This window comes from Chlorocebus sabaeus, chromosome 25 (genome assembly GCF_047675955.1).
Source record: "Chlorocebus sabaeus isolate Y175 chromosome 25, mChlSab1.0.hap1, whole genome shotgun sequence".
NCBI lineage: Eukaryota > Metazoa > Chordata > Mammalia > Primates > Cercopithecidae > Chlorocebus > Chlorocebus sabaeus.
Genome location: NC_132928.1, coordinates 73,368,052 through 73,380,121, shown reverse-complemented (window position 1 = coordinate 73,380,121; position 12,070 = coordinate 73,368,052). Strand labels below are relative to the sequence as shown.

Genomic DNA, 12,070 nt, shown 5'->3' with positions numbered 1-12,070 from the left:
GGCCTCCTGATTTCTAGGGCAGTATTGTGTTCACTGTACCACACTTAAGGAAAAACAGCTTACTAGGGAAAGATCCTTTTGAGAAATTGAAAACTAATAAACATAAACAACAACAAAAATTCAGAAGATAGGCTCTGCCTGAAGGCTCTCAGCACCCTTTTCAGAGCTTCATGCAGCTTTTCTGACATCAGGTAATCAAAAATATTAATAGAAATGCAATGTGATGGACTAGGCGTGTAATCCCGGCACTTTGGGAGGCCAAAGCAGGTGGATCACAAGGTCAGGAGTTCAAGACCAGCCTGGCCAATATGGTGAAACCTCGTCTCTACTAAAAGTACAGAAATTAGCCGGGCATTGTGGTGGGCACCTGTAATTCCAGCTACTTGGGAGGCTAAGGCAGGAGAATCACTTGTACCTGGGAGGCAGAGGTTGCAGTGAGCCGAGATTGTGCCACTGCATTCCAGCTGGGGGACAGAGGAAGACTCCATCTCAAAAACAAAAACAAAAACAAAAAGAGGCTGGGCGTAGTGGCTCACGCCTGTAATCCCAGCATTTTGGGAGGCCAAGGTGGGCGGATCACGAGGTCAGGAGATCAAGACCATCCTGGCTAACATGGTGAAACCCCGTCTCTACTAAAAATACAAAAAATTAGCCAGGCGTGGTGGTGGGCGTCTGTAGTCCCAGCTACTCGGGAGGCTGAGGCAGGAGAATGGCATGAATCCGGGAGGCGGAGCTTGCAGTGAGCCGAGATTGCACCACTGCACTCCAGCCTGGGTGACAGAGTGAGACTCCCTCTCAAAAAAAAAAAAAAAAAAAAGGAAAAGAAAAAGAAGTGCAATGTGACGTGTAAGTCTTCCTATGATAAGAAATATTTTTAATGGTGGCTCAGCATTTCACTATTTAGATGTTCTATATTTTGGGTAATCAATTCCTTCTTACTGGATATCTAGGCTATTTCTCTTTTCTATTATTTACTTACTGAATTATAAATTGGTAATGAGCCAGAAAGGTTTACATTCATCCAATTTAAAGGAGTGTCACAAAAAAAAAGGACGTAGAAAGCAATGCCACCCACAAGGTCAAGAGTCAGAATTTTTTTTAAAAAGGGAAAAATTCTACAAACAGCAGCAATTAAGCCACAAATAAAATAACTGCCTTTTTGGAATACAACAAATTCCATAATATAACTACTCCATGAGCCAAACGTTTCTTCCTCTCCATCCCTCCTTATTCAAGTATTAAATATAATCTTGACTAAATGACCATGCTGATTCATAATGAAAAGTTACCTGCATTTAAAATACACAGTCCCTTCGTGGCTCCCATCATGCTTTCCTCTCTCGGGATTGTCCCATTCTACTCCTAACCAGGGTCCTAGCAGAACAAGAAAAACCAAATGAGTAACAGATGATGATACAGGCAATGCTCCATTTTTCTGCAAGCAAATACCAATTTGCAATGGAAACCATATCACACAGATACCACTTCGGGAGAAGGGAATGGCCAAGTTAGCCTTACACTCAGGACTTCAATCAGCAAATGCCATAGCATCTCTGGGTGAAAAAGCCAACAAAAACCACCACTCCAGAAAACAAGAATGGCTAAAATTTACTGAGCACACTAAACAAGATTGACCCTCGAGTACATTACAGTAAGAGAAATAAGCCACCACAAAAGGACAAATACCATATTCCACTTACATGAGATACCTAGGGTAGTTACTACTAAACTGTACATTCAAAACTGGTTCAGATTGTAAATTTTATGTTACATATATTTTACCACAATTTAAAATGTTAAATTAAAAAGCGGTTAAAATGGCAAACTTTGTTATGTATGTAGCTACAATAAAAATATCAAAAAAAAAAAAAAAAAAGGGCCAGGCACAGTGGCTCACACCTGTAATTCCAGCACTTTGCAAGGCCAAAGTAGGTGGATCTGAGGTCAGGAATTCAAGACTGGCCTGACCAACATGAAGAAACCTCGTCTCTACTAAAAATACAAAATTAGCCAGGCGTAGTGACGCATGACAGTAATCCCAGCTACTCGGGAGGCTGAGGCAGGAAACACTTGAACCCAGTAGGCAGAGGTTGCAGTGAGCTGAGATCGTGCCACTGCACTCCAGCCTGGGCAACAAGAGCAAAATTCCATCTCAAAAAAAAAAATTCCAAAAAAAAAAAAGGAAAAATAATGTTTTCCTTCAATGTCAGCAAAGAAAAACCCAATAAAGGTAGTCTTCAAGGAAAAAGAAAATGATCCCAGATAGAAGCCTAAAGATACAGATGGTGGGGAGATAAAAGGCAAGAAAAGGGTAAATACATGGGTAAAGTTAAATTAATATAGACAATATAAAGTAATAATATCAGTTCTTTGGGTTTAAAATAAACATTGGTTAAAATGTCACACGAGTTAGGAAGGTGATAAATGGCGTGTTCTAAGGTCTTTCATGGGTCCAAAAGGAGGTATAATTATTAGACTAGATTTCTGTAAACCGCAGATACATATTTTAATCTCTAGACTTACCTCCAAATAATACAAAATTAACTGCTGTGTAAGGAAAAATAAAAAATGAATAACTACTGTGTAAGTTAAAATTCTCTTCAAACCATGTCTTTCCTCTGCTACACCACTTCTCACACTACAACAGTCAACACAGAAAATGACTTCTGTGACCGAATGTGTGGGGGTTTTCCCCGCACACCAAGCAGTGGACGCCACCTGGGTGTCCACCAATTCAATTCTGACACTATCTGACTGGACATAGTGTCAGACCCCCAGCCACCAGTCTGGGCATCTGGAACTTCTGACCGACCAGCTTCAAACAGCTGGGGTTCCAACAACCCCCTCTTTATATTTGATTAATTTCCTGGAGTGGCTCACAGAACTCAGGAAAACACTTACGTTTACAGGTTTATTATAAAAAATATTGCAAAGAATCTAGATGAAGAGATGCGCTAAGGCAAGGTACGGAGGAAGGGCTATGGAACCTCCAAGCCCTCCATGGATGCAAGAACCTTCACAGATTCAGCTATCTAGAAGTTCAAAGACATCAGCATTCCTGCCTCTAGTGTAGAGGGGTGAGAGTCTCTACAGGAGGGACTTATGACCCACAATCGGAATGGTGAAGATGATTAGAGATCTGCCTTGGGGCAGGAGAATGGAGGGCAGGAAAGAGATCCTGTTGCCTGAGGCCAGACACACCAACACTATAACAAAAGACTGTAACAAGAAGTATGGGAGCTAAGAACCAGGAACCAAGAACAAAAACCAATCTATATCATACCACCACAACTACCAAGCTAATACAGAAGAAACATCAGATAAAAATAATCATCTCTAGGCTTGGTTGTTCATGCCTGTAATCCTAGCACTTTGGGAGGCAAAGGCGGGTGGATTGTTTGAGCTTAGGAGTTCGAGACCAGCCTAGGCAACATGGCAAAACCCTGTCTCTACTAAAAATACAAAAAAAGAGCTGGGCATGGTGCTGCGTGCCTGTGATCCCAGCTACCCAGAAGGCTGAGGCGGGAGGACTGCTTGAGCCTGGGGTGTGGAGGTTGCAGTGAGCCAAGGTTGAGCCCCTGCACTCCAGCCTGAGTGACAGGGGGAGACTGTCTCAAAAAACAAAAAAAGAAAAGAAATAGTGGCTGGGCACTGGAGCTCACGCCTGTGATCCCAGCACTTTGGGAAGCCGAGGCTGGCTGATTGCTTGAGCTCAGGAGTTCGAGATCAGCCTAGGTAACACAGTGAAACCACGTCTCTACAAAAACTACAAAAACAAGCCTGGTGTGGTGGTGTGCACCTGTAGTTCCAGCTACTTGGAAGGCTGAGGTGGGAGGACCACTTCAACCCAGGAGGCGGAAGTTGCAGATAGCACTACTGCACTCCAGCCTGGGCAATGGAGTAAGACCCTGTCTCAAAACAAAAAACAAAACAAAACAAAACAAATAATCATCATCATCATCCAATGAAGGGAGAAAAAGAAGAAAAAAAGGAACAGAACATCAGCAAAACAAACAAAAAGTATTAAGATGAGAGATATAAACCCAAATTATCAATAATTAAGTAAAACATAAATGGTATAAATGCTCTCATTAAAAGAAAACATTTTCCAATACCCAGGCACAGCAGCTCACACCTATAGTCCCAGCACTTAGGGAGGCCAAGTCGGGTGGATCACCTGAGGTCAGGAGTTCGAGACCAGCCTGACCAACATGGCGAAACCCCGTCTCTACTACAAATAGAAAAATTAGCCGGGCGTGGTGGCGGGTGCCTGTAATCCCAGCTACTCAGGAGGCTGAGATAGGAGAATTGCTGGAACCCAGCAGGTGTAGGTTGCAGTGAGCCAAGATCGTGCCATTGTACTCCAGTCTGGGCGACAAGAGCAAAACTCCATCTCAAAAGAAAAAAAAAAAAGAAGTACAATTAATGTTATCATCATAGAAACTATCAGAATGGATTGAACTGATGGATGCTACAAAGAAGAATGCACAAAGTAAGGCCATTCTCTCACACTGCAAAGTACAAGTCATTTTTCAAGCTAAAGCAGACCGAAGGAGCAAAGCCAGCATTCAACAGTGATTAGCTGTAAGTCTGACGAAGAACATCTATGGTTTAGCAAGCTTTTGCCCAGGGGCCAGTACAGTAATGACAGAGGAGCAAGTACAGAAACCAGCATCAATAAGAGAGTGGACACAGTGGTATAAGGGCAGGCCTACCTACCTCACTAGTCAGATCCCAGGAATGTGTAAGATCCAGATTTTTGCTTTCTACATCCAGGGTGAACAAACCCTTATAGCCTCACTTTAAAAATTCCAAATGCACAAAAGACTGAACCAGACACTAGCACATAGGTTTATTAATTTACAATGATAGATAAAGCTGTCACACAAACCTGATTACTCTGGTCGGCCTAATTTTTTTCCTATTCTCTATGGACTCAAGCCACATGAAAAGCCATCATAATCAGTCCCAACTTCACTGACATCACAAGCATTAAAAATAATTAATCCATCACAAAGTTTCTGCATAGTGAAAGAAACAATCAAAGTGCCAGGCGCGGTGGCTCACGCCCGTAATCCCAGCACTTTGGGAGGCCGAGGCGGGCGGATCACAAGATCAGGAGATTGAGACCAATCTGGCTAGCACCACGGTGAAAACCCGTCTCCACTAAAAAATACAAAAAATTAGCCGGGCGTGGTGGCGGGCGCCTGTAGTCCCAGCTGCACAGGAGGCTGAGGCAGGAGAATGGCGTGGACCCTGGAGGCGGAGTTTGCAGTGAGCCGAGATTGCACCACTGCACTCCAGCCTGGGCAACAGAGCGAGACTTCGTCTCAAAAAAAAAAAAAAAAAAAAAAAAAAAAAAAACAGAGAGATTGAGACCATCCTGGCCAACGTGGTGAAACCCCCTCTCTACTAAAAATACAAAAATTAGCTGCGCGTGGCGGCGCACGCCTGTAGTCCCAGCTACTCGGAAGGCTAAGGCAAAAGAATCCCTTGAGCCGCAGAGGTGGAGGTTGCAGTGAGCCAAGATGGCGGCTATTGCACTCCAGCCTGGAGGCAGAGCGAGACTCTGTCTCAAAAGAAAATAAATAAATAAACAATCAACAAAGTGAAGAGACAACTCATAGAATGGGAGAAAATATTTACAAACTACTCATCTAATAAGGGATTAATAACCAGAATAAGGAGTTCAAACAATTCAATAGGAAAAACATCTAATAATCCGATTAAGAAATGGGCAAAAGATCTGAATAGACATTTCTCAAAGGCAGGCATACAAATGGCAAGCAGGTATATGAAAAGGTACTCAACAACACTCATCATCAGAGAAATGCAAATCAAAACTACAATGAGATATCACATCACCCTAGTTAAAAGGGCTTTTATCCAAAAGAGAGGTTATATAACAAATGCTAGAGAAAAGGGAACCCTCACACACTGCTGGTGGGAATGTAAATTAGTACAACTACCATGGAGAACAGTTTGGAGAATCCTCAAAAAACTAAAACTAGAACTGCCATATGTTCCAGCAATCCTACTGCTAGTTATATATCCAAAAGAAAGAAAACCAGTATATAGAAGAGACATCTGCACTCCTATGTTTATTGCAGCACTATTCTGAATAGCCAAGGTTTGGAATCAACCTAAGTGTCCATCAACAGATGAATGGATAAAGAAAATAAACACATACACAATAAAATACTATTCAGCCTTAAAAAAGACTGAGATCCTGTCATTTGCAACAACATGGGTGGAACTGGAGGTCATTCTGTTAAGTGAAATAAGCCAAGCACAGAAAGACAAACCTCACATGTTCTCACTTATTTGCGGGAGCTAAAAAAATGAAAACAATTGAACTCATGGAGATAGAGAGTAGAATGGGGCTGGGCAAGGTGGTTCACGCCTGTAATCTCAGCACTTAGGGAGCCTGAGGCAGGCGGATCACCTGAGGTCAGGAGTTCAAGAGCAGCCTGGCCAACATGGCAAATCCCCGTCTCCATTAAAAATACAAAATTTAGCCAGGCGTTGTGGTGCACACCTGTAATCCCAGCTACTTGGGAGGCTGAGGCAGGAGAATCACTTGAACCCAGGAGGCGGAGGTTGCTGAGAGCCAAAATGGCACCACTGCACTCCAACCTGGGCAACAGAGCGACGCTCCATCTTTAAAAAAAAAAAAAAGAAGAAGAAGAAGAAGAAGAAGTAGAATGATGGTTACTAAAGGCTGGGAGGCTGGGCAGGGGAAGGGAGTGGGAATGGTTAATGGGTACAAGAATACAGATAGCATGAATAAGATCCAGTGTTTGATAGCATGACAGGGTAACTACAGTCAACAATAATTTATTGTACATCTTTATATAACTAAAAGGGTATAATTGGGCTGTTTGTAACACAAAGACAGAATAAATGGTGATGGATACCTCATTTACCCAGATGTGATTATTATGTACTGTATGCCTGTATCAAAACATCTCATGCACCCTATAAATAAAATAAATACACCTGGCTGGGCGCGGTGGCTCAAGCCTGTAAAGACGGGCGGATCACGAGGTCAGGAGATCGAGACCATCCTGGCTAACACGGTGAAACCCCGTCTCTACTAAAAAATATAAAAAACTAGCTGGGCGAGGTGGCGCGCGCCTGCATTCCCAGCTACTCGGGAGGCTGAGGCAGGAGAATGGCGTGAACCCGGGAGGCGGAGCTTGCTGTGAGCCGAGATCACGTCACTGCACTCCAGCCTGGGCTACAGAGCGAGACTCCGTCTCAAAAAATAAAATAAAATAAATAAATAAATAAATAAATAAATAAATACACCTGCCAGACGCGGTGGCTCACACCTGTAATCCCAGCACTTTGGGAGGCCGAGGCGGGCGGATTACCCCAGGTCGCAAGTTTGAGACCAGCCTGATCAACATGGAAAAACCCCGTCTCTACTAAAAATACAAAAATTAGCCGGGTATGGTGGCACATGCCTGTGATCCCAGGTACTCAGGAAGCTGAGGCAGAAGAATCCCTTGAACCTGAGAGGCGGAGGTTGCAGTGAGCTGAGATTGCGCCACTGCACTCCAGCCTGGGCAACAGGAGCAAAACTCTGCCTCAAAAAATAAAAAATAAAAAATAAATGCACCTACTATGTACCCACAAAAATTAAAAGAATCCAACAATCCAGAAATCATCCTCCTTGGTATTTACCCAAATGAGTTGAAAATGTATGCCCACACAAAAACCTGCATACAAATATTTAAAGCAACTTTACTCACAATTCCCCAAACTAGAAAACGAAATATCCTTTAGTAGGTGAAGAATAAACCATGGTACATCCAGACAATGGAATAGTAATCAGCATTACAAATATATAAGCTGGCCTGGAACTGTGGCTCACGCCTGTGATCCCAGCACTTTCGGAGGCCAAGGCAGGAGGATCACTTGAGCCCAGGAGTTCAAGTCCAGTCTGGGCGCCACAGGAAGACCTTGTCTCAACAAAAAATTAGCAAGGTGGCTGGGCATGGTGGCTCACGCCTGTAATCCCACCACTTTGGGAGGCTAAGGCGGGTGGATCACGAGGTCAGGAAATCGAGACCATCCTGGCTAACACGGTGAAACCCCGTCTCTACTAAAAATACAAAAAATTAGCTGGGCGTGGTGGTAGGGGCCTGTAGTCCCAACTACTCGGAGGCTGAGGCAGGAGAATGGCGTGAACCCGGGAGGCAGAGCTTGCAGTGAGCCGAGATCGTGCCACTGCACTCCAGCCTGGGTGACAAAGAGAGACTCCGTCTCAAAAAAAAAAAAAATTAGCAAGATATGGTGGCTAGTGCCTGTAGTCCCAACTACTCAGGAGACTGAGGTGGGACGATCACTTGGGCCCCATAGGTTGAGGCTGCAGTGAGCTATGATCGTGCCACTGCACTCCAGCCTGGGCTACAGAAAAAGACTCTGTCTCAAAAAATAACGGCTAGATGCAGTGGTTCATGTCTGTAATCCCAGCACTTTGGGAGGCCTAGGCAGGCAGATTGCTTGAGCCCAGGAGCTAAAAACCAGTCTGGCAAAATCCGCTCTCTAAAAAATACAAAAAAATTAGCCAGGCATGGTAGTACACACATGTAGTCCCAGCAACCTGGGAGGCTAAGGTGAGAGAATCACTTGAGCCCAGGTGCAGAGGCTATAGTTACAGTGAGCTATGATAGCACTACTGAACTCCAGCCTGGGCAACAGAGTGAGAATTTGTTTCAAAAAAAAAAGAAAGAAAGAAAGGAAGAAAAGAAAAAAAAGAAATTTTCAAATGCCTATAATAAAATTCGTTACAAATTTTAAGTAGGGCAGCATCCTAGTAGTAAGTAAGCTACAACACGCACCCTGAAATCACTAAATGAAATAAATAACTTAATTACCTACTTAATTCCACTACAATTTTCACCTAAATACCATGGTGTGTATGTCAAAGACAGAAACTTTGGTTTGATACAATGTTTAGATGTTCCCCTAGGCAACAGTCAGTAAGCTTAGCTGTTTCCTTCATCCATATCATGTCATTACCATATTAAAATACATACATATCTATTTGCTCTGCAGGAGGATAAAAGCATGATTCTTCTGAAAGGTGTATACAACCGCTAAAAGAACAGCACTGCTGTAAATACTTTATGAAGAGATTTGCTACCAGACTACCTGTGTCAACTCTATTCTCCAGGTATTATTATTTCAATACAGGAAATGAAAAAAAAATTAAAACTCTGGAACAAGAACAGCAATCAAACAACAATAATAAGATATAATCAATAAATACTTTTTTGTTTTTTTTGAGACGGAGTCTCACTCTGTCACCCAGGCTGGAGTGCAATGATGCAATCTCGGATCACTGCAACCTCTGCCTCCTGGATTCAAGCGATTTTCCTGCCTCAGCCTCCCAACTAGCTAGGACTACAAGCACATGCCACCATGCCCGGCTAATCTTTTGTATTTTTAGTACAGACGGGGTTTCACTGTGTTAGCCAGGAAGGTCTCAATCTCCTGACCTCATGATCCACCCACCTCGGCCTCCCAAAGTGCTGGGATTACAGGCATGAGCCACCATGCCCAACCATTAAATACTATTTTTTAAAATATCTCTAGCATTAAAATTCAGTATATAAATAATGTGAAAAGCCAAAAGTAGGTAAATAAATGCTACAGAAGTCTTTATAAATAAACAACATTTCATTTTGGTGAAAAAGTGTAACCACAGGAAATAGTGGGATAAAAATTAGATTTTTCTCTATATGGGAAGCTAAGAAACTCATGTCTAAAATTAATCAAGAAAAACGCTAATGCAGATTTTTTTTTTATTAATTTTTTTAGAGACAGCATCTCACTCTGTTGCCCAGGCTGGATTAAAGCTCATTGCAGCCGTGAATTTATGGGCTCAAGCAATCCTCCCACCTCAGCCTCCCAGTAGCTGGGACTACAAGCCTGAGTCACCATGTCTGGCAAATAATTTTGTTAAAAGAGACAGCAGATGAAAACAGCATGTGACTACCCCACCTTAAAATCTTAAAGAATAAACACTGCTTTGGACTAAAGGATTAAACCAAGATGTGAAACAGAATCAAGTTTTTCAATAATCTGGACTTACTGATTTAAAACAATTCTGGGCCAGGCGAGGTGGCTCACACCTATAATCCCAGCACTTTGGGAGGCCGAGATGGGCGGATCATCTGAGATCAGGAGTTCGAGACCACCCTGACCAACATGGTGAAACCCTGTCTCTACTAATAATACAAAAATTAGCTGGGCGTGGAGGGGGGTGCCTGTAATCCTAGCTACTCGGGAGGCTAAGGCAGGAGAATCTCTTAAACTTGGGAGGCAGAGGTTGCAGTGAGCCAAGATCCCACCACTGTACTCCACCTTCCTAGGGTCAACAGAACCCAGTGACAGGTCATCACAAACATATAATGACCCAGCCCCTCATCTCAACTAGAAAAGACTCTGAAAGGCCATTGTATCTTCAGAGCACCCAAAGGGGACAGCTGAAACATTTGTTGAGGCTGCACCATAGCCCAGCTTAGCCCTCTGCCCAACCTTGCTTACTCTCTTTCCTCTTTCATGAGTACTGGTCCCAAAGTACTTGCTAATAAACTTTCTGAACACTAAACTTCCTAAGTGTAAATTTCTAGCTCAGTCTGCTTCCCAGAGAATGTGAACATTGGAAATTTCCAAGTACTGGACATTGATTGACTTGCAGACAACAATTTGGCAACATATATCAAGAACCTGAGAATATTCACATTCTTTAGAAGTAACAGAGTAGGGCCAGGTGCAGTGGCTCATGCCTGTAATCCCAGCACTTTGGGAGGCTGGGGCAGGCAGATCACCTAAGGTTAGGAGTTTGAGACCAGCCTGGCCAACATGGTGAAATCCTGCCTCTACTAAAAATACAAAAATTAGCTGGGTATGGTGGCGGGTGCCTATAATCCCAGCTACTCGGGAGGCTGAGGCAGGAGAATCACTTGAACCCGGGAGGCAGAGGTTGCAGTGAGCCGAGATCATGCCATTGCACTCCAGCTTGGGCGACAAGAGTGAGACTCCATCTCAAAAAAAAAGTAACAGAGTAGAAAGGGCATGGGCAATGAAGGATAGATTCAAATCCCAACTCTGCTACATAAAAGTTTTGAGACCTGAGACTTGGTCTTCTTGTCTATAAACATGGGAATCATAACATCTATATTTTAAAGTTGTTATTGTAATATTCAAAGTTGAGAGTATGCTTTCAAGTGTCTGGTATACAGTAATTATTCATTAAACATTACTTTCTCTTCCCATTTACAAATAATAATACCAGGAAAGAAAAAACCCCAGCCAGATTAAGTATATGTTAAAGACTTCCACAGCCTCCATGAAGGCAGAGACCACATGTATCTTGTTCAGTGGTTTTCACCAAACCTTATTGTACCTCAGAATCCCCTGGAGTAGCCATTTTTATTCCTTTACTTTCCTATTAAACTTGTTTTCACTTTACGGACTCACCCTGAATTCTTTCTTGCGCGAGATTCAAGAACCCTCTCTTGGGGTCTGGATTGAGACCCCTTTCCTATAACATCTTTCTGGGGACCACTGAAGGGACTATAGTATGCAAACCCCTGACCCAAAGGCTAACTTTGGGTAAGTGGTAGGGTCCAGTAACATCTTTCTAGTGAACCACAGAAGGCACGATACTGAAGAAACCCCCTGACCCAAAGGAAATAGACTGCAGCACTGACTGGCTGACTTGGGAGTCAAGGAAACTCTTCTTTTGAGCTATTTCCAGCTTTCAACAATTGAGTAGGCTGGGCATGGTGGCTCATGCCTATAATCTCAGCACTTTGGGAGGCCAAGGCAGGCAGAGCACCTGAGGTCAGGAGTTGGAGACCAGCCTGGACAACATGGTGAAACTCAGTCTCTACGAAAAATATAAAAATTAGCCAGGCATAGTGACAGGCGCCCAACTACTCCGGAGGCTGAGGCTGGAGAATTGTTTGAACTCAGGAGGCGAAGGTTGCAGTGAGTCAAGATCACGCCACTGCACTCCGGCCTGGGTGACAAGGGCAAAACTCCTTCCCAA

General features: G+C 43.3%; 1 protein-coding gene across 5 annotated transcripts in view; it reads right to left on the bottom strand.

Annotated features, from left to right (window-relative positions):
* Window positions 1-12,070, bottom strand: part of TBCE (tubulin folding cofactor E) — an 83,993-nt gene that overhangs the window by 51,025 nt on the left and 20,898 nt on the right. For all 5 annotated transcript variants that reach the window (XM_037986041.2, XM_037986047.2, XM_007989859.3 and 2 more), the window contains exon 3: window positions 1,290-1,374. In XM_037986041.2, the coding sequence (XP_037841969.1) occupies window positions 1,290-1,374 (85 nt within the window). The remainder of the gene's footprint in view (window positions 1-1,289; window positions 1,375-12,070) is intronic.